At 47.4% G+C, this 20,436-nt stretch overlaps 1 protein-coding gene, 2 long non-coding RNA genes and 1 pseudogene across 3 annotated transcripts; 3 read left to right on the top strand and 1 right to left on the bottom strand.

The window, feature by feature from the left end:
- Window positions 1-8,023: 8,023 nt before the first annotated feature.
- Window positions 8,024-8,586, top strand: LOC124701992. The gene is made up of 3 exons (XR_007002293.1): window positions 8,024-8,210; window positions 8,308-8,395; window positions 8,488-8,586. It is a non-coding gene; the product is annotated as an uncharacterized LOC124701992 (long non-coding RNA).
- A 483-nt stretch (window positions 8,587-9,069) lies between these two features.
- On the top strand, window positions 9,070-10,370 carry LOC124698792. Its single transcript, XR_007001123.1, has 3 exons — window positions 9,070-9,103; window positions 9,454-9,636; window positions 9,967-10,370. It is a non-coding gene; the product is annotated as an uncharacterized LOC124698792 (long non-coding RNA).
- A 246-nt stretch (window positions 10,371-10,616) lies between these two features.
- On the bottom strand, window positions 10,617-12,669 carry LOC124694853 (annotated as a pseudogene).
- On the top strand, window positions 12,668-16,870 carry LOC124694852 (protein CLT2, chloroplastic-like). Its single transcript, XM_047227785.1, has 10 exons — window positions 12,668-13,014; window positions 13,141-13,286; window positions 13,450-13,487; window positions 13,844-13,959; window positions 14,904-15,003; window positions 15,091-15,126; window positions 15,253-15,303; window positions 15,503-15,626; window positions 15,994-16,119; window positions 16,425-16,870. The coding sequence occupies exons 1-10, from the start codon at window positions 12,668-12,670 to the stop codon at window positions 16,580-16,582; spliced, it is 1,242 nt and encodes a 413-aa protein (XP_047083741.1). The 3' UTR covers window positions 16,583-16,870.
- Window positions 16,871-20,436: the final 3,566 nt, after the last annotated feature.

Raw genomic sequence — 20,436 nt, 5'->3', positions numbered from 1 at the left:
TCATATCTTGTGCGTTCACTTCTCTTTCTCTCCTTCTATCCGGATGGGGGGACGAGGCCTGCCCATGGGACTTGCTTCCGGCATTCTTTGTTGAACGCGCGGACCTTGAGGCCGCAGCCTTGTTCAGCTTAGCTAGCTGCTCAGCATTCTGCTACTCGATAGTTTCCAGCAGCTCTCTGACACGCTCTTGTTGTTTTGCCAAAGCCTCCCCGGAAAGCGATTCACATAGATCTACTGCAGCCTTAGCAGCTTTTATAGTTTTATCCGGGCTACTGTACTTAGGTTTCTCTACAATGCTAACAGATGCAGAGGTACTTTTGCCGGCAAGAACTTCCTTACGCAAATCCTGATCTAGATTGCGAGCCTTAAGCCGGTTCTTCGGTATCCTAGCAGCATGAGCGCTAACAGAAGCAAAGCCATGGGGAGCGTTGTACTCACGTAAGGTTAGGTTCAGCTCGCGCTGCGCCCGGACGATGTCGGCGCCGTTCGCGAGCAGCTTCTGGCGTTGTGCCTCCAGCTCCGCCTGAGCCGCTGCCGGGTCGATGTTCTGCGCGATGGGCGTTGCCAGCACGTTCATCGCCGCTTGGAGTGGTGTTGCCGGTGGTGAGGATGATGCTCCCGCAGCGCCAGCGTCGCGCTCCAGCGGTGGCTTGGCCGCACGGGTCGAAGCCGCACGACCAGCACCTTCATCCACAGCTTCCTTGCCTGCACCAACAACGCCGGTCATCATTACCTCGACGCTGCCGGCGGCACGGCCATCACAGAGCCACCTTGGCGGGTCCGGTGCCACCAGCACCGGCGAGAGGCGCTGGCGCACGGGGACGGTGCCGAAGTAGACGCGGTGGCTGTCGAACTCGATGATGCGGCCGTTCTTGGGGAAGATGCCGCCGTTGGCGAAGCAGCCCGCGTTGTCGTTGATGAAGTCCATGGAGTAGAGGCGCTGGACGAGCGCAGACACCGTCCGCTCGCCGGCGACCTCGAGGATGCCCGCCCGAATATGAACTCCTGCAAGCGCCACTTCAAGCCCCACGGTGGGCGCCGACTGTCGTCGTGGTGAACAGACAGATGCCATAGGATGGCTTAAGTTGGGGTCGAATGGACGCTAGAGGATTCGGGGGAGGGTTTGTGATTAGATGGGATGAACTTCCGGATGGTTTCCTCAAGAACTTAGCCAAGGCTAGAGGTTGAAGAAGAAAGACATAAGGAAGAACTCGCTCTAGATCATCTTCTTTATTGATCTCCACAGGTTACAAGTTCGTGCTTACGGGATCTCCTTCTACTCAACGCTGGTTGCTACTTACTCCTTGCTCGCTCCCGAATACGGGTGTGCCCCCTCTCCTTATATAGGGGAGAGGGTGGCTTACAGGGGAAGAAACCCTAATGGCATCTTTGACTAGACAAACTACTTTACAAAGTTACTTTAATCATAGATGACACCGGGGTCTTCTTTAATCGTGGAGGCTGAGGTCTTCCGGCTTCTTTCATCGTCATCCTCCTCTTTATCGTCAGGCCTTCGTTTAAAGCTACTTTGCTTAGCTCATCTTTGTCCTCTAGCTCTGGAGAGAATCTTTGACCAGTTCTGCCGACATGCTCATCTTTCCGGTATCCCGGTATCTTCTTTACCCGATTCCGGTATACCCCTCTTGGGGATACCGGCTTAGTTTCACTTAGCCAAACTCTTATCTTCGTGCTCCGGTATGAACATTAAACCGGTATCTTGATGGCCTAACCCATCCGGTTTGGCATGCCTTTGGCATACCGGGGGTGATCCCCCCAACATAGATTGATAGATGTGCTATTTTATTATACCATGTGTTGCAACGATCTGAAAGCGGGGGGTGGGGGGCTAGTGAGCTGTTACCTGTCAGTGTGTGGGGTTGACACGACAACACAAGAAAGATGCATACTTTGTTCCATAGCAACGGAATTTTGTAATACATGCATATTTCTGCTGATTGATGAATTGTCTCTATGTAGTCCTTCGACCAATATGTGAGCTTTGCGAGTTCTTCTGTAGAAGGCAAGGCTGGGACCGATGATCCTCAAGCTAGAGCAGTGAGTAGAAGATATAAGTGATGGAATGTTGGTGTCTTTTGGTTCGCCGATTTGAATATATGGAAGTGCGGGGTGTTTGGTTTCTTTTGGTTTGCTTGTATTTGCCGTAGAGTTCTTCCCTCTTAGTTTCAAATTTTGTGTAACTCAACCTTGGCTTCGGAGTGACATGTTTCTTATAATACACTTTGTACTGCGCTTTTCTTGAAGTTATTATGAGATTTTTCCTACGAAATGCTATATCGTACCTTGTATCTGCTTGTTACTGCATATTCATCGAAAATATATTAATTTTTTAGTACCAAAATTCATACCAATGACAAGCAAGATAATGGACTATTCACTAGAGAACCTAACATGGATGCAGCCTTTTATCATGCCAGTGACATGCACCTTTTCTACATGTCACTAGCTCACCTACCAGTAACATATATTTTTTCCAAAAGAAGCCTGGAGACCGGGTGTATACGTGAGCACGGATCCATTGACTGACACGTGTTACATATAGCAACCCCCTATTATCATCATTGTTGGGTTAGCAAATCACATCAGCACTAACAACACTTCCAAATCACGTAGGCGCTACCAATCATTGAAACGCAGGACCCGTAACCCACGCCAAGTACGCTTAGCGATGCATAAGACAACGTCAAGGCAACATACCCAATTAACTAGAACCGGATCTCAATGCAGATCATGCGGCATCTAGAGGGTGCTCACATATACACCTAGTCACCAAATTCTCTCTCATATTTTTTCCATCACTAGTGACAGGAACCACGAGGGACAACACACTAGTGACAGGCACATTGCATGTCATTGATGAGCAAAATGTGCATGTCACTAGTGAGGGTTGTAACAAACTCTAGATGCATGTACCTCTCTGAAAGCTGAAGTGGATGATCTTTCCGCCAATCTCAAGGTGTTAGAGACCAACTACAAAAAACTTGAGAAAAATATCGAGGTGGCCGATGCGGAAAACTTGATGCGGAGAACAAGCTGGCGGAGAAAGTGAAGGAGCACGAGGTCATTATGGCAAAAAAAAAATTGAAGGAGCATGAAGTCCTTGTGTTGGATAAAGATCACACCATCAAGCAACTCCAGGATGAAGTTGATGATCCCAAATTGGATTGCCGAATGTAAAAGGGACGCCGGTGGCAGCGGGCGTGGCCCCGAACCTATTGGTCCGGTCCACGCCTGCACGGGGGCACCCAACTGCTCGCGGTGGTGGTGCTGGTCGCCGTCGAGCTCCAACGTGCACAAAGGCGTGGGGGTGCGAGTGGGGAGGGGAAAAAGCGAGGGGCCACACGTGCGGGTCGCCGTCGTGCTCCAAAGCTCACAAGGCACCGGCCTCCTCCGGTCCGAATCCGTGAGCTCGCAGAGGGACGAGCGTGGCGGGACGAGCGTGGCTGCAATCACTTTGGCAACGGAAAACGAGAGGGAGGTGGCGGGGAAAGCTCGCGAAAGGTAGTGCAAGCACACGAGGAGGCGGTAGGCCCTCCTCTGTCGGTTTTGGCAACTGTTGGATTGGCCTCTCACTTTGCAAATATGGCAGTTCCAGGGGACATTGTTTTATCAGTTTTTTTGAAACCATTTGTACAAATGAGGGCCAATTGCTAATTAAATCAGTTTTTATTAATTGGGGATTTTTTATAGGAAAGCCGTTGGAGAAGCGTCTATTCCGTGCCACCAGCATTGGAGCCGCATACGGTAGACTTTAACTTAGGGCATCTCCAACAGGGCGACGCAAACGGACGTTGAGCGACCGTTTGCGTCCGCCGTGACCGGAAATGCGTCTGTGCCCTGCTCCAGCGGGGCGACGCAAAGTGACCGGACCGTCCGCGGCAACGCAAACCTGGCCCAAATATGCGCCAGGTACCGCGGATGCTGCACGGTCGCGCCGAGCGTCCTCATTTTCTTACTTGGTCCCGTAAGTCAGAGATAGCAAAATCGACTGCTTCGATTTGCTTCTTTTTCCCCTTCTTTTCTGCCCTAGTGTGACGCCACCACCCCAACCCCACCCGCCGCCGTCCCGCCACAACGCCGTAGTACTCGCCGTCGGCTTGGTCATCCCCGCGCGGGAGAGCAGGATCGTACTCGGGGTTGGCTCCGGCGCGTACCTGCCGGCTGTTTTGGGGCCAAATGTTGCCGGTTGCGCCACCCTTCCGCGCCGCCCACGACCTGTTCGGTCAATTGCGCCGGTAGGTTTCTTCTCCTGTTTTCGGCGCTATTGTGCGCGGCCATTGATCCACAGTTCGTACCCACGCAGATGGACATGTGGCATATGCTGGAGAAGTTCCGCGCGGAGGTCGTTGACTCCTCTTCAGACGAGGTGTCCGATCAGTCGGCGCAGACATTGGCAAAACTACTGCGGCCTCCATGATCCACGAGTTCACCTCAAACCAGGGGCCGGTGCACCGGGGCTCTGTCAAGGGCCGCTCAAAAAACCTGCCGCGCAACAGAGTGGAAGGGTAGCTCCGGCTCCACAAGGACTACTTCCACCTCACTGATCCGGTGTTCAAGAAAAAATGTTCTGACGTCGGTACAGGATGTCAAGGGAGCTGTTCTTGGTCATTCTCCGGGGCGTCAGACACTACGACCCCTACTTCCAATGCGATGCAACAGGTGCGCTAGGCTTCACCTCCTACCAAAAATGCTCCACGGCTATTCACATGCTCTCATATGGAATGCCCGCTGATATATTCGATGAGTATCTTCGAATGGGTGAGAGCACCTGCCTTGAGGCCATGTACAGGTTTTGCCGAGCCGTGATTGCCGTATTCGGACAGCATTATAGGGAGCCAAATGTTGAGGATACAAGACGGCTGTTGTCTATCAACGAGTCTAGAGGGTTCCCAGGAATGATTGTCATCATAGATTGCATGCACTGGGAGTGGAAGAATTATCCATTTGGATGGCAGGGTCAGTACAGCGGGCATGAGGAGGGACGGACTGTCATTCTTGAAGCTGTCATATCTCAAGATTTATGGATTTGGCATTCATTCTTTGGCATGACCGGTTCCAACAATGACATCAATGTGTTACACCGATCACCAGTTTTCAACAGGCTCATGCAAGGCAAAGCTCCCCGGGTGAGCTATGAGGTCAATGGAAATGAATATGACAAGCCATATTATCTTGCTGATGGCATCTACCCTGACTGGGCCACACTGGTGAAGATTATCCATAATCCAAACTCCGAGAAGACGAGGAGGTTTGCCAAGATGCAAGAGGCTTGCAGGAAAGATGTGGAGCGCGGATTTGGTGTGCTCCAAGCTCGGTGGGAAATTGTCCGTCTCCCGGCAAGAACATGATCGCTGAAGACCATGCATGAGGTGATGACATGTTGCGTGATCATGCACAACATGATCGTTGAGAACAAGCGTCCTGATGGCAGCAATGAGAACTACTGGGAATTTCAAGGTGAGCTGGTTGTGCCACTCCCTGGGGCTTTTATCTTGGGAGAACTATCTGCATATAAATGTAGAAGTCACTGACGAGAACGTGTGCAAACGGCTGCAGACGGATCTGATTGAGCATCACTGGGTATTGGCTGGCCATTAAGACCATGCCTAGAGGAATACCATCTTATTTTCATATAGATTTTTTAAAATTTGGATGTAATAACTATGACTTTGTTGAAACTCTTTATTTTTTTATTTTCAAACTTCATAATTCATGCCGACGCGGAAATGCGTCGGGCCGCTGGAGACACTCAGACGCAAACGGACGACGGATAAAAACGGTCTTTCTCGCGTCTGCCATGCCCTTAGTTTTTCTCGGAGAAAAATCTTAAAACCTCTGAACAAACGCCTTCTCATTCCCTCAAAAAGAAAAGAAAAAAACGCCTGCGCATTTGGATTTTCCGGGACCCGCAGGCCAGAGACACCACACCAGTCACCAGTGTGCTTCTGCCGCCGGACACCCGGCTTCACTTTCAAAATTCAAATCAGCATCCCTGTCTCCCTGTCTCTCTCTCGCCCGCAAAACCCACCGGACCAAAACTCTCCTCCGCCCCGCCTCCCCTTCACCAAATTCGCGCCCAGGCAAGCCAAACCCTAGCGAGAGCCACCCATGGCGAGGACCAAGTGCGCCCCTGCCGCTGTCAACGTCGCCGACGCCGCCGCCCACATCGCCGACGCCGCCGTCCATGCCGCGGACAGCGCTCGGTCCGCGTCGGCCGCCACCCGATGTGCTGCGGCCGCGGTCGCCGCTGCCGCGAGACACTCGTGTCCTGCCTCCACTGAGCCGGAGGTTGACCTCGAGCTGGGGACGGTCGAGTCCTCCTCTTCCTCGTCCTCCGCACCCTCTTCGCCTTCCTCGTCGTCGGCCACCTCTACTCTTCAAAATTTCATGGTGAGAACGCATTTCTCTTCCTCCACAAGTCTAACCCGTTGACGTTCTAACCGGAAGAGGGATCAGGGTGGGGAGGCACGCGTAATCCGTTGCAGTCCAGGTCTCCTATGTTCCTGATTTGGAGATGCCGGCGCCGGGGAAGGGAGGCCGGGGCCGGTGGAGAGAGAGTAATTGAGAGAGGGAGATGGATCGAGAGAGAACGAGAGCAGACCGCGCTGTGACCGCCGGCTCCGCGCGTGTATCTCGAGCAGGCTGCGAGCGCCTCCTCTGCTTTTTATTTTTGGGGCAAAGGACTCCACTGCTGTGTGCGTGCTTTCCTGCTGCTGCTGCTGATGATGATGATTTTGCGTGATATGTTCTAGCTGCCCTGCTGCGTACTTTGTTCTACTAGCTGATGGTGATTGCCTTCTCTCCGTTCGTGCTTTGCTGCTAGGTGCAGGCCGCTAGATTTGTGGGCGTTTGTTCTGCTGATTGATAGCTGATGTGACTGTGAGGATTGAGTTAATGCTGCTATTTCCATATCGCAACTAAATAGATGTCTCAAGTTTTTTCATCCCCGTCCAACAACGACACAATGGATCATAGCTAAATGGTTTCATATATTATGTTTCATTGCTCATTTGCAGCCAGCAATAACAGTTCTAATTTGTTTGGCTAATAACAATTCTAATGTGTATCGTGATGGTCAATATAATTTCCTTTATTTGGTTCTTCCTTTGCTTTATTTTCATGAGCTCACTTTGACGGTTTAACAGGCCCAGTTCGTTTTTTTGCTTGATATCACGAGCTGTTGGATCATTGGAGTAAATGCTTTCATATACAGTATTATGTTTCATTGCTCATTTGCAGCCAGCAATAACAATTCTAATTTGTTTGGCTAAAAACATGTGCTGACTACTTGTTCTACCCGTAGCAAAGCATGTGTATTGTGCTAGTCAATATAATTTCCTCTATTTGGTTGTTCCTTTGCTTTATTGTTAGGAGGTCACTTTGACGGTTTAACTTCGTTTTTGGTTGATATCACCAGCTGTTGGACAGAAACATGGCTGTTGCTACATTATCCTCATTTTAGTATGTGTTGTACGATACCAAGCATGATTGAACTAGATAATACTGAACATGGTTGAAATTCTGCTCTTTACAACACATTTTAGCACCTTTGTAGTTTGGCTACAAACCAAATGAAGCCAGACGTCTCAGCCATTATTTTGGTAGTTCTACAGGCTAATTTTGTTAGGGAAAAGTTGGGCTCAACACAAACGTACCCATAATCCCGCTTAGTGGCATATGCTCTCTTTCGCCCTGCCCTTTAACATGTTCAGTTTGTGTTGGATGATACCCCGAGCTGCTGCACAAACATACAGTTGTTGTTTCTAAATTAAGTATGTGTTGTATGATGATATGTTTCTGCTCTGCAGGATATGTTTGAGTGGTTTGATAGTTGGTCAGGCGTCATTTATCAGCTCTTTTTGACAGCCTCTATGGGTGTGCCGGTCTACCCCTCGTACAATCATATCAGCAAGAGGCCAGATCCCGAGTACATGTTGTTTTTCATCATTTACTGTTGTGTTTGGATCTGTATCAGCACTGTTCTTGTCTTCCTGTTCTTGGGGAGGTCTAGGAAGGAGAAGCGGCTCTCACTGTGGATGTATAGACTATACATGATGGGAACCTGCATCTCAATGATCCTCTTCATTTATCTCCTGATCCCTCACACTACTGGAGTGAACCTTGGAGCTGGAATACTGATATCCTCGGTAGTACTAGCCCATATGACTGCCTGGAACATCAAACTTACTTACGTAAGTTCTATCCTCAGTTCCTCACCAGTCTCTCCATTATGAAATATAGTCTGAATTTGCATTGTTTTATCTAATTCATGTCATAATTTTTTATTAGCCCTGCTCTACAAATGAATCTGAAAACAATTCGGAGGGTTAGCCACTAGAGCTTGGAGTTCTCTGATAGTTGATTTGTACTAACTCAGGTTTGCATTTCCATTTTGGTCATCCTCTTTATATAGATGCATTTGATGGATTGCACTACATTATCTAATCATTGTTCTGTTTTCTCTTGTAGTCCTAGTCATCTAATGGATCTGACAATGACATAGAGGGTTAGTGATTGTTGAGGAAGTTCTGACTATAACTATAATAGTATGATTCGCTGTTTGACTGGTAGGCATTCTCTCATTGATTCATCTTCTGTGATTCTGAATTTTCACCACAGTACTACCTTTGCACTGTTTTTTGTTGATTTATATTAGTAGTAGATACATCTAATATATATTTTCTTCTACTTAGATTCCACTACAGCCAATAGATCTTTCGGTTCCAATTTGTATATGGGTGCTCTGTTTCCCATCTGGTCACAAATACCTTATTAATCTACATTGATTAGTTTTAGCTTGGCTCTCTTGGGGATTATGAGTTGTATCATATAGGTGCTCTGCTATCAATGTAGTAATGAAATGGTTGCCTTTAGTTTCCGATACACTCCTTTTCCTCTTTCAGGATAAGAAGATTCTGAAGGTATATAAACCTGATGGTTCCATGGACAGTAATGCCGAAACTGTTTTTGGGTGGCATCAGAAGCTGCAGTAGCTGATGAGGAAGCCCCTTTGATTCCTTCGTTATGCCTGTCTCTAACTATATTTGGATGGTGATTTTCTGTTTCACTAATGTCTACTAACTAGGTAGGTGTTCTATCCGTATCTGACAACTAAGATTCATGTACTGTGATTCCGAATTTTCACCACAGTACTACCTTTTCACTGTCATTTATATTACGGAGTATTATCAGATGCACCTGATATGCATTTTCTTTCACTTAGGTTCCAGTACGGTTGATAGATCTTTCAATTCCAGTTTGTATATGGGTGCTTTGTTGCCATCTGGTCACAAATACTACCTTATTAATCTACATTGATTAGTTTTAGCCTTGCTTTCTCGGGGATTATGAGTTCTATCATATAGGCGCTCTGCTATCAATGCAGTCATGAAATAGTTGTCTTTAGTTTTTGATACATTCCTTTTCCTCTTTCAGGATAAGAAGATTCTGAAGGTATACAAACCTGATAGTTCCATGGACAGTAATGATGAAACTGTTGTTGGGCTGGCATTAGACGCTGCAGTAGTTGATGCGGAAGCCCCTTTGATTCCTTCGCCACACCTGTTTCTAACTATAATTGAAGTGTGATTCTCTGATTCACTAATGTCTACTAATTAGGTAGGTGTTGTCTCATCTAAACGTATATGACAATTAAGATTCATGTACTGTGGTTCCAAGTTTTCACCACACTACTACCTTTTCACTGTCATTTATATTACGGAGTAGTATCAGATACAGCTGATATGCATTCTCGATAGATCTTTCAGTTCCAATTTGTATATGGGTGCTTTGTTGCCATCTGTTCACAAATACCTTATTAATCTACATTGATTAGTTTTAGCCTTGCTCTCTCGGGGATTATGAGTTGTATCATATAGGCACTCTGCTATCAATGCAGTCACGAAATGGTTGTTTTTAGTTTCTGATACATCCCTTTTCCCCTTTCAGGGTAAGAAGATTCTGAACGTATACAAACCTGATGGTTCATGGACAGTCTTGAAGCTGTTATCGGGCTAGCCTCAGAAGCTGCAGTAGTTAATGAGGACGCCCCTTTGATTCCTTCATCAGCCTCTTGTATGTTACCTGGACACAAACACGGCGGTGGTTTGAATAGCAGTTGGCCATGATTTTCAAAAGTTTTGAGTTGGTTTAGGTATCGAATTTCGTCCCAGATTGACCATCCTATCATATCCCCCTGAAGAGTTTGAAAGAGGTGCATATGCTGATAAACTACGAAAAGGAACTTCTTTAGAAGCTCTGTCGATTCCTTTTGTACTCACCTTTTCTATACGAATTGGCTAGTTGCATGGAAAGCTTGTTTCATGAGACACTTTGAGGTGAAATAGACAAAGTTGCAGTGATAGAATGATTGCTTTTTATCTGTAATTTGGATATTTCGGTAGTCTGTTAGATATACGCTATATCTTGATCCGCCAGTATACGAAAATGCTCTCAGATCATATATGGTGTAAAGCATCCCTATAGATGCTAGTAATTCAAATTGCAGTTTTGATGCACTTCCCCCAGTGTGGCCATCTGAAGATGCTTGTCAGTTCTCACGGAGTGTACACAGTCACGTCTGTTGACGCTTTGCATCATCAGCTTCCTCTCAAGCGCAAATGTTCAAATGCTAGACGGGGAGGTACAGTGTAGCCGATCTGCCTGTGCTTGCTCTGGATGGTGCCTTGGAGCTGATAGCTTCCAGGAAAGCCCTGAAAACGTGGACGGGTATCAGTCAAAGTTATCCCAGCTTTCTACTACTCTTCAGCCGATGTGCAAAAGTGTTGTTTACAGTAGCTTACCTGAGATTGCGCACATTCACGTACTGAGATGATCCCAGTCCAACCTTGCCCATCCCAGTGCAACCTCGCGCACATCCCTTTCCACTGACTGTCTTTTAGCTGTGTTAGCACCGAAGGCACTGCTGCGCACACATTCTCATTATTAACATTCCATGGACACCCGAAACGGACATAGAATACAGACCTGAAAAACATGGTATATGTGACTACAGAGTGCAGACCAAAAATTACCTTCTCATCTGCAAGGTCATGCCAGTCAGGCAGTCACAACCTGGTCGTTTTGGAATATGTTTCCATCTTATGAAATTTAGTTCATTCATCTCCTTAGATTTTTTTTTTTTTTTTTTGAAACGGGGGCAAAAGCCTTGCCCCAATCTATTAATTAAGAAGAAGTATTTTGACAATATGGTCCGGAACAAATACAATACAAAACGGGATTACTCTCCAGCATGATTTAATCCAAATGCTTCGCACCCGTGGTTACCCACAAACGTGCTTCCCTTTTATTTTTTCTAGGAGAACTAAAGGTGGCATATGCTTATTTTTGAAGACCCTTGCGTTTCGCTAGTTCCAAATCTCCCAAGTGACAAGGAGGGTGAGGGAGGCAATGGCTTTGCGGTTTGGCATGTGGGCACTTTTCATGTTTCATCATCATGCTAGAAATGTGATCATTCATCATCATGCTAGCTCTGATTTTCTGGAACCAAGAGCATTTGGAGGCAACTGGTCCACCATACATTCATATAATATGTAACTGGAAATCAGTGAAGCAAAATGGTATCTCGGTTGTAACTAACTTTCTTGAGAGCTCCTGTGGCAGGATTATAGAAATATTCACTGAATAGTAATGACGGCATACTCAAACCAATGGGAAAGGACAATGATCTTGCTAAAAGGAGAGACTTTCTGATGCCACATGTTAAAGGATAAATTAATCAAATAATATGGCATTGTGATTATCAGACATAAGAATAAACATATGGAAGGAGTATAAGCTTTTGCTAATGAAACGCCATCTGGTCTGTAGAACCTTCTTGCACTGATTCTTGTTGATGTGGGATGAAATTTTGTAGAACCAGCGGGTTAATGGACATCCAGAAAATGGCAAACTGCATGGGCTTCAGGCCAATGTTTCTTCCTTCCTTGCAGGCCTTGGGTACCACAATCCTCCTGCGGGAGAAAAACATCAGGCCTCGAAATCATGGACATTATAGGTAATCTTTAGATGAAGCTGATCTTGGATAGTACTTTCAGTTTACCACAATAGGCTCTCTATGGTCAAAAGAGCTACAAACACGAGTACCGAGACCCAGTTAGCTTGCTAGAAGCAATGGGTGTTGCTTTAGGCATGGCTGCTGCAGGTGATTACTAACGCTGATATTCCTACTTCACTTTCAGAATGCAGTATTTCAAGTGTAGTTCCCCATCTACAGTACTTGAAGTATGGTTTCTTCAGAATTCGAATCGTAACTAAAACGAAATGTTCTCAGAAGTAGTTTCGACATCTGACATGCATTCATCTCCCTTGATCATCACAGGAAAGAACTCAACTCATATAGGAGTAGATCGTTTGCCTCAGAGTGAATTGTGCGCTCTAATTAGCGAAGGCCTTGCTTGCTATCAAATGGAGCATGACAAGAGATCCAAACAATACGTCAACAAGCTGTAATCCGGATGTGGGGCCACTGGTCAGCGACACGAGTGGTCGCAGCATCGCGTGATGTTGACCGTTTAGCCCCTAATAAATCAGCACGCGCGGCGGCGCACCACACCAGTCGCCGTCGCCGTCGACGGAACCAACCAACCAGCGAACCCCCGCGAAATCTTCAAACCCCACCGCGACCGCCATGTCAACAATTTCGCTCCTCCTCCTCCCTGCCTCCCTCCCGTGCCCATCGCCGCCTCCTCCCCGCCGCGGCATCCACCGGGGCCTGACCCCCATCCGCGCCTCCCTCCCTCGTCTGGGCCTCGCCGCCTCCCGTGGGGTCGGCGGGGAGACGCGGCGCGGGCGGGCGCCCGCGGCGGTTGGGGTTTCCGCGGAAGGAGACGATGGTGGGGGCGGCGTTCGCACGGGGATCACGGCGGCGGCGGCGGCCACCGTGGTGCTCGCGGTCATGAACCGGGTGCTGTACAAGCTCGCGCTCGTGCCCATGAAGGATTACCCCTTCTTCCTCGCGCAAGTCCTCACGTTTGGGTAGGTTTGTGCAGTTGCGTTACAGGCTAAGCTCAATTCTTCAGTGAAATGCATGCTATTTTTTTGTACACTATTCCTGCAAACATCAATTTTATTAAGTGGTCGCGTACTTCCTGACTTTTGCAGGTACGTTATAGTGTACTTCTCCATTCTCTTCATAAGATACCGCGCTGGTATTGTCAGTAAAGAAATGCTAGCACTCCCCAAATCGCGCTTCATGTTAATTGGCTTACTAGAGGCGATGGGGGTTGCTTCAGGCATGGCTGCTGCAGGTGATTACTGATACTGATATTCGAACGTCACTGTCAGAATGTAGTACTATTTCAAATGTGGTTCTTACTTCTTAGCAGCTACTGTGTTTGAAATATGATTTCTTGAGAATTCGGATCATAACTAAGACGAGTTCCTTGCTTGCTTGTTTGTCTGTGCTCACAGCTATGTTGCCTGGACCATCTATTCCAGTGTTGTCTCAGGTACTATGTTTTGATTTCGCCTGACAGGTCTAAATTCTCCACAGGTTCAGTTCCAAATATCTATTGTATTGTGCAAACTATGAACGTTCTTGTGTATTGGTTGCATCCAATCCTGTATGAACTTGATCACATCTAAACCTATCTTTGCAGCATCAGAAATTTATTTATTTCAATTTGCTTACCATTTCTCTTGATGTTAATTCTTTTGTTACAAATCTCAGTACTTTCTGAAGTACCACTTGATAATCTTGCTACCTGCAGTGCTAGATTTAACATACGTGCACGATGATTAGTACTTCCTTTAGATGATTTGGTGCATGCTAAATACTCCTAACATGCTTGCGGTTGCCTTGCAGTCTTTTTTGGTATGGCAGCTTATTTTATCTGTTGTCATTTTGGGAAGGAAATATAGAGCAAATCAAATTCTTGGATGCCTACTTGTTACCACTGGAGTAATTCTATCAGTAGTAAGGTATGTATTACATCAGCTAGCCTTGTTTTGACTACTTATTTGTGTAGTTCATCATTGTTCTCGTAGTCTGCATTGAATGGTTTCCAGTGTCTGTTATATTCGGCATCTTGGATTCATTGGTATAGTTTACTGGACATGCTTCCTAAAGACTATACTTCCGATAAGGTGAAATCTTCCATGCATCAGAATGGTTATATTGTAGGATGTGGATGTAATAGAAGAATATTTATGCGACAAAGTTTTGTTTCGATCCACTAAATAATTGCAGTTGAACTAGAATTTGTTGGAAAGTTAGTACCACGAACCTGGCCAATTAATACAAATCTAACTTAGTCTCTTCTGCAATCCAACTTCTCGGTAGCATCCAGGGCATAGGCCTTTCTGCATTCCATCTTCTCAGTAGCATCCAGGGCATAGGGCTAGGGACATTTCTGGTAGTTACCTGACATGTTCCAATGGCATACAGATAGCTCCCTCTTATTTGTTTTTGAAGGTTATGTAACTAAGTATTAGCACGTATGCCGGCACTATAAGTCACAAAGTTGATGTGTCATGTATCTGTCTTACTGGTTTAGGTTAATCATCCTAATACTTATTTCTGAAAGGCACGTGCAACGATATGCACCAGTGCTATTGGTATCGTTCTCCCACCAAAAACACCAATGAATTGGAATAAAACTCAATAGGAAATGTTTGTGGCGTGATCACCTATAGATGGGTTAATTATTATGTGGTTTGGTAGCATAGTGTCCTCACATGATCGACCTTCCAAATGTTCAGATGGTACAAAATGGAAAAATGATGAATCAAAAATTTGGACAAAATACACCGACTAAGAAATGAAGCATGGACATGATGTTACTAATATGGAGAATATGGATGTATTTTATGTATTGATTGGCTTTTGAATCTTTCCTGGACATGTTTTTATTTTATGAACGCAGTGGAGGAACTGGTGGTCCATTTCTATCTGATGTCAACTTTTTTTGGCCAGCAGTTTTGATGGCTTCATCTGCATGCCAGGCTGGTGCATCTGTAATCAAGGTTTAGTGAACTTGCTTTTGTGTACCTCTGACGAAACTTTCAGTTATCCCAACTCTAAATGTCGTTATTTCCGTATTGTTATGGCAGGAATTTGTTTTCATTGATGGTGCAAAACGCCTTGAGGTTAGTTACAAAAGTAATTTCAGGCGATAATGCGTGTGAATATTTGTTGTACCTAATTTTAGTGTTATTTAAAGCATGTTTTGAGGCTCAAAGCATGACGGGTTGATTCTGTGTGTTTCTACACAGGGAAAGCGGCCTGACATATTTGTGGTGAACTCTTTTGGGTCAGGATTCCAGGTAAGCTATAAATTCATCTTCGTTTTGTTCATTTTAAGTGTAATAACTAGTGAAAATAGAAATGTTACTCGAACCGTCTTGTCTGGTACTTTACGGCGCTATGGAGTTCTCTCATGGTTGTTTTATCCTTATACATTGCGCAATCCATAGAATTTTCTCCTTTTTGTTCACTTCCAATATGCTATGTTGGACTATGCAGGCTCTTTTTGTTTTCCTGCTCCTTCCATTTCTCTCTAATCTGAAAGGCATTCCATTGGCTGAGCTCCCTGCATATGTAAACCGTGGTGCTGTCTGCTTTCTGAATATTGGGGGTAATCTCAACGGTGAGTACTGCTCCTGGTTGTAGTATCTTTGGATGCTAAATATTTGCGCTTTGTATACCATATATAATATATTGCTTAAATCTGTTGTTGGTTGAGGAAAAAACCTTCCCTAGAATCTTCCACTAACATGTGTTGCTGTTCTCTTTTCATTTGCCTGGACAAACTGTTCGGTTATGCATGGCATAGGCGGACACATTTAAAGGCCTAGCTAGATATTGAAATTCATAAAATCGACGGTCATATCTTGGTCACTCGGTGGCTTAACCACTGATTAGTAAACACTATACGTCATGATGAGAGACTAGGCTCCCGCAGCCACTTTTCTCTAAAGATATCTCAATCATGTGATTAAATTGTAAATTTTCAGGTTGCCCTGGTGCCCCTTTGCTACCACTGCTCTTCATAACTATGAACATGGCTTTCAACATTTCTGTGCTTAATCTGGTGAAGATGTCTACTGCACTCGTTGCATCTCTAACAGCAACTTTAGCAGGTCAGTATAAACCAAACACCCCCTGAATAGTTTACTAGCACTACCATAGTTCATGCGTACGAAGCACAGGTTCAGAAAGTTGAGTAAAAAAATGCCGAGACGATGCAGTACTTTAAGTCTGAGTTTTGTTTGGATTTTACTAGAGATGTTTGAAAATTGAGACATGTATAGGTGTGGTATGTGCCAAGACATATATCCTTCTAAGCACCTGGCACCTGGCATATGGGTGCAAATATACAAATAGATATTATTCTTCTGTTCTGTCAGCCCTATTCATTTCTGTCTAATCTCTCCTTTCCCTGCAGTACCTCTTTCCATTTATGTACTCTCGCTTCCTCTGCCATACATGCCTGGAGGGACAAGCTTGAGCACGTCGTTTTTGGTGGGTGTTGGTGTCTTGGTGCTTGGGCTGCTCCTGTACAACCTTCCCCAGAATTCAGCTGATCAAGTGAAGAACGACTAATTCTAAACCGGAATCACATACAAGGACGGCAGTGAAGTTTGGTGCACATTGGTACAGCATTAGGATTTTATTTCATTGGTTACCGGCAGCGCAGATCTGTACATAGCTGCTGATGAGTTCGCCGCTTGCTCTGCAATCATTTATACCTGAGAAATCATCATTCCAGCCAGGCATTGAGTAGTTTAAACTTGTAGCATACTCTGAATAGCCCGGGTTGAAAACTTGTCTGCGTTACAGGCAAAGGAGAGGGAGAATGTTGACAGGACAGGAAAAGGTTTAGTTGCTTCATTCGCCCATCTGCGTCTTGTGTGCTCAGTTCTTATAGCATCTCTAGTAGAGCCTGAAAAAACGCAAACTCACCGAAAACGTGAGTTCTGCTGAAATTTGCAGTGGCGCAGAATAGAACCCGTAAAATGGAACTGAAAACAGGAATTCGAATTGGTGCGGGTAATTTCAAGCGATGATCATAGTTTATAGATGACATAGATGCTCCGATTGAGCATCGATACTTACATAGTTCATGCAGTTGACATAATACTGGTACACCGGCAACCTTAACCTAGATAAATAAGCAAAATGCGGCCACTTTCGAGCTATGGCGCGTGTGGTGGTGCCGTTGCTGGCGGAGATGGTCGGTGGTGTGGAAGTCTTCACGCGTCGTCCTTGTCAAGCTCGACGGACGGTGTTGGCCTCCTCCCGGTAGAAGCGCGCCCTCGCCTCCGCCTCGCTGATGGCGAAGGTCTGCGCCATCACCGCCTCCTCGTCGCTGCCGTGGACGTGGTCCACGGCGAAGAAGGTAGGCGAACGAGCGGGGACGAGGTCGTCCTCCTCGCTGCTCGCCGCCATGGGCAGCCGCGGTGCGCAGCTCGACTGCCCGGAGGAGGAGCCCTCACCCTAGTTGGCGAAGCGGGCGAGCTTCCCTGGGGGCGTGAGCCCCCAGTTGGTCCAGCGGCGAGCGCTCCTCTTGCGCGCGCCCTCGCTCCGCTTCCACTTCCGCCGCTCCGCCTCGGTGCGGAAGACGGGCGGACGCGGCGGCGAATTGCCGCCTCCCAATCCCGCGGCGGCGATGGGCGGAGGAACGGTGTCTGGCTAAGCGTCGATTGCTCGTCGGAGCGCGCTACTGGCGGCGACGGAGGGAGAGGAGACGGTGGAGGGGAGTAGGGTTTGTGAACCGAACTCCCCTCCGCGAACCCTTTTAATAGGGGTCGTGCGGGGAGTTTCTCGGGCCCCTGAACTTCGTATTCGGGCCGGCCCACGTATTCGGTCACTGATCGGCGCGTGTTTCGGCCCGAACCCGTAAATCCGCCAGAAAAGTTCGGTTCCGGCGAGATTTACGGGCTCCGTTAGAGATGCTCTCCACCGGTAGCCCCCAAATAGGCGCCGACAGGGGCGCGGGTACCTCCGTTTGGGGGGCGCCGGCACTGCATCCTCTATTTGGGGGAGCTGTTCCCACACCGACGCCCCCAAACAGGCGGCCCTGATAGAAATTTAAATTTAAATTGACATTTAAACACCGAATTTAAACGACATTCATACGAAATTTATACAAAAGTACGTCGAATTGATACAAAACGAAATTCAAACGACATTTAAAAACCGAATTTAAAAACGTAAACTTAATCAATCTACTACGGGGCATGCGACGGGCCTGCCTCGTTGTCGGTTCTTCGCCTTTGCCGCCTGCATCCGTGCCCGCCTCTCGGCCCTTCCTTCGCGCATCTGACGGTGGAGCATGGCGGCTGGCGTCGCAGGATCTTGCCGGCGGCGCCGTCCCCGTGCTTCCCGCCTTTGCTCGTTGTCGGCGCGCCTCGCTTGCTCGCGGGCGAACGCGTTGTAGTGGCGATGAGCGTTGAGGGAGGCGAGCTTTTGTCGCTCCGCCTCCATCAGTAGGCGTCCCGCCTCCTCCGTGGCCGCTCGCTGGCGCGAGATCTCGAGGGTGTGCTCGAGATTAGCGTCGTTGATGAACTCCCGCTGCTCCTCCTTCAACGTCCGGAACCGCTCCGCGTTCAACGACGTCAGGATCGCCGCCTGCTCTGGGTCGGGGGGTGCCTGCGGCTGCTCACCCCACTGTGCCACCTCCTCCGCCGCCTCTGCTTCCGCATCGGCGTAGTAGGCCTCGCGCCACACCGCGAACCTTAGGTCTACGTCATCGTCGGAGCTGTTGTCCGCGTCGGGCTCCGGCTGCGGTGGTGGTGGTGGTGGCAGCGCACGGCCGTTGAGGCCCAGCATTGAGTACGTCGTCTTCAGACGGCGCGGCATTTTGAAGTGGAGAGAATGGCGCCGGCGGCGGTGGTGGAGATGAGAGGATAGCACCGCGGTGGTAGACGACGTGCGTACTATATAGCGGTCACAACTGACCGCATTAACGGCGACGTACGCGACTGGACGCCGCGTGGCCAGTCGCTGCCCTCGTGGCCGCTTCGGTTTGCGCGCGACAGACCATTAAACATCGACGACCAACCTTCCCGCGTCGCGGCCGATGTGAACCGCCGCATCCTGTCGCTGACAAGGCACCCCACCCGCAAAAACCGTCGTTCCGCGAGGCGCCGGCGCGTCCGATTCGCGCCCTTGGTCAAGGAGCCAGCATAGGGTTCCCGACGATTCTATTGGACTCCAAAATTGACCGGCACTGTTTGGGGTGCACCGATGCGAGCCCATTTTCGCTTCTGGCCCCTAAAAGCAATGAGGACCGCTATTGGGGCCGCCCGGTGGAGATGCTCTTACACATGTACTACTCCTACGTTCAGAGTCACTGTTGCTACAGAACACTACACCTTTCGAGACGGAAAAGACCAAGTTAAGAAAGCGCGCACACACATACACACACAAAGCATCATTTTTCTTGCCTGGAAATTAAACCCAAGAGTTCCAGCAAGAAACCTCTAAATACGATCGACCCAGCTAGAGCATCTTTTTCATCGAGCAGTGCTAATCCTGTCCAGTTTTTCTGCGAGTGGATTGCTTTTCAGTTTAGTTTCATTTTTGGCACGATGAGAATGTGTCATCATTCTGTGCCCCGTCCCTCTCCCTCACGATAGCACCCTGCACTCCTCACTCAAACGGAAAGACATGTCAATGCGTGGATGATTTGGATCCAATTGCTTGCCGGCGAACGGCAGGCTCGTCACCTGTTGAGGTCCACGCCTATCTGCTCCCTGATTGATCCTAAGCGTGCTAATTAGGCAATCGGAAATGGTAAATTAACTTTGTTGCTTTGGCTGGCTTGTTTTCTCGTAATCTCGTCGCCATCGTCATGGACATGACAAAAGATCGCTCGTTGACTCCTGACATACATGAGTTGCACTTAGACTCTGAGAGCCAAAAAGAAATGCTGAGAGATGAGGCATGATAGCATGTCATGAAGTAAGAAGGACGCTGAAGAGAACGTTATCTATCAAATCCATACTCGTCGAACCAAAATTCATGCCACCACCTACGCTTGATTATCACAAGTTTCCTTTAAAAACACACATATGCATGATATTTCCTGCTTTTTTTTCGAGAAAGATTTGAATCTATTGTAGAAGTTCACAATAAGTACAAAACACGTCAAACGTAATAAAAATTACATCAATATCCTTGGACCACCTAATGACCATATTGCCGCACCCATGTGGCCGTTGCTCCCCTATTGAAGCCGGTCTAACGTTCTTGAAAACAACCGGGAAGTCTTTGTGCACGTTGCCCCCAAAAAGCAGCGCCATAAAACTGAAGTCGTCGCCATTGAACCCTTGAAGTAGATTTAAATATCCTGACACCAAAACCTACAACATAGACAATACGAGATCCACCACTCCATCATAGCAGCAAACAAACCATTATATTCTAGGGATTTCTATTTTCGTGCCCTCGGT

This window comes from Lolium rigidum, chromosome 3, assembly GCF_022539505.1.
Source record: "Lolium rigidum isolate FL_2022 chromosome 3, APGP_CSIRO_Lrig_0.1, whole genome shotgun sequence".
Lineage (NCBI taxonomy): Eukaryota > Viridiplantae > Streptophyta > Magnoliopsida > Poales > Poaceae > Lolium > Lolium rigidum.
The sequence above is the reverse complement of the archived record's forward strand: the minus strand, read 5'-3'. Positions and strand labels throughout refer to the sequence as shown.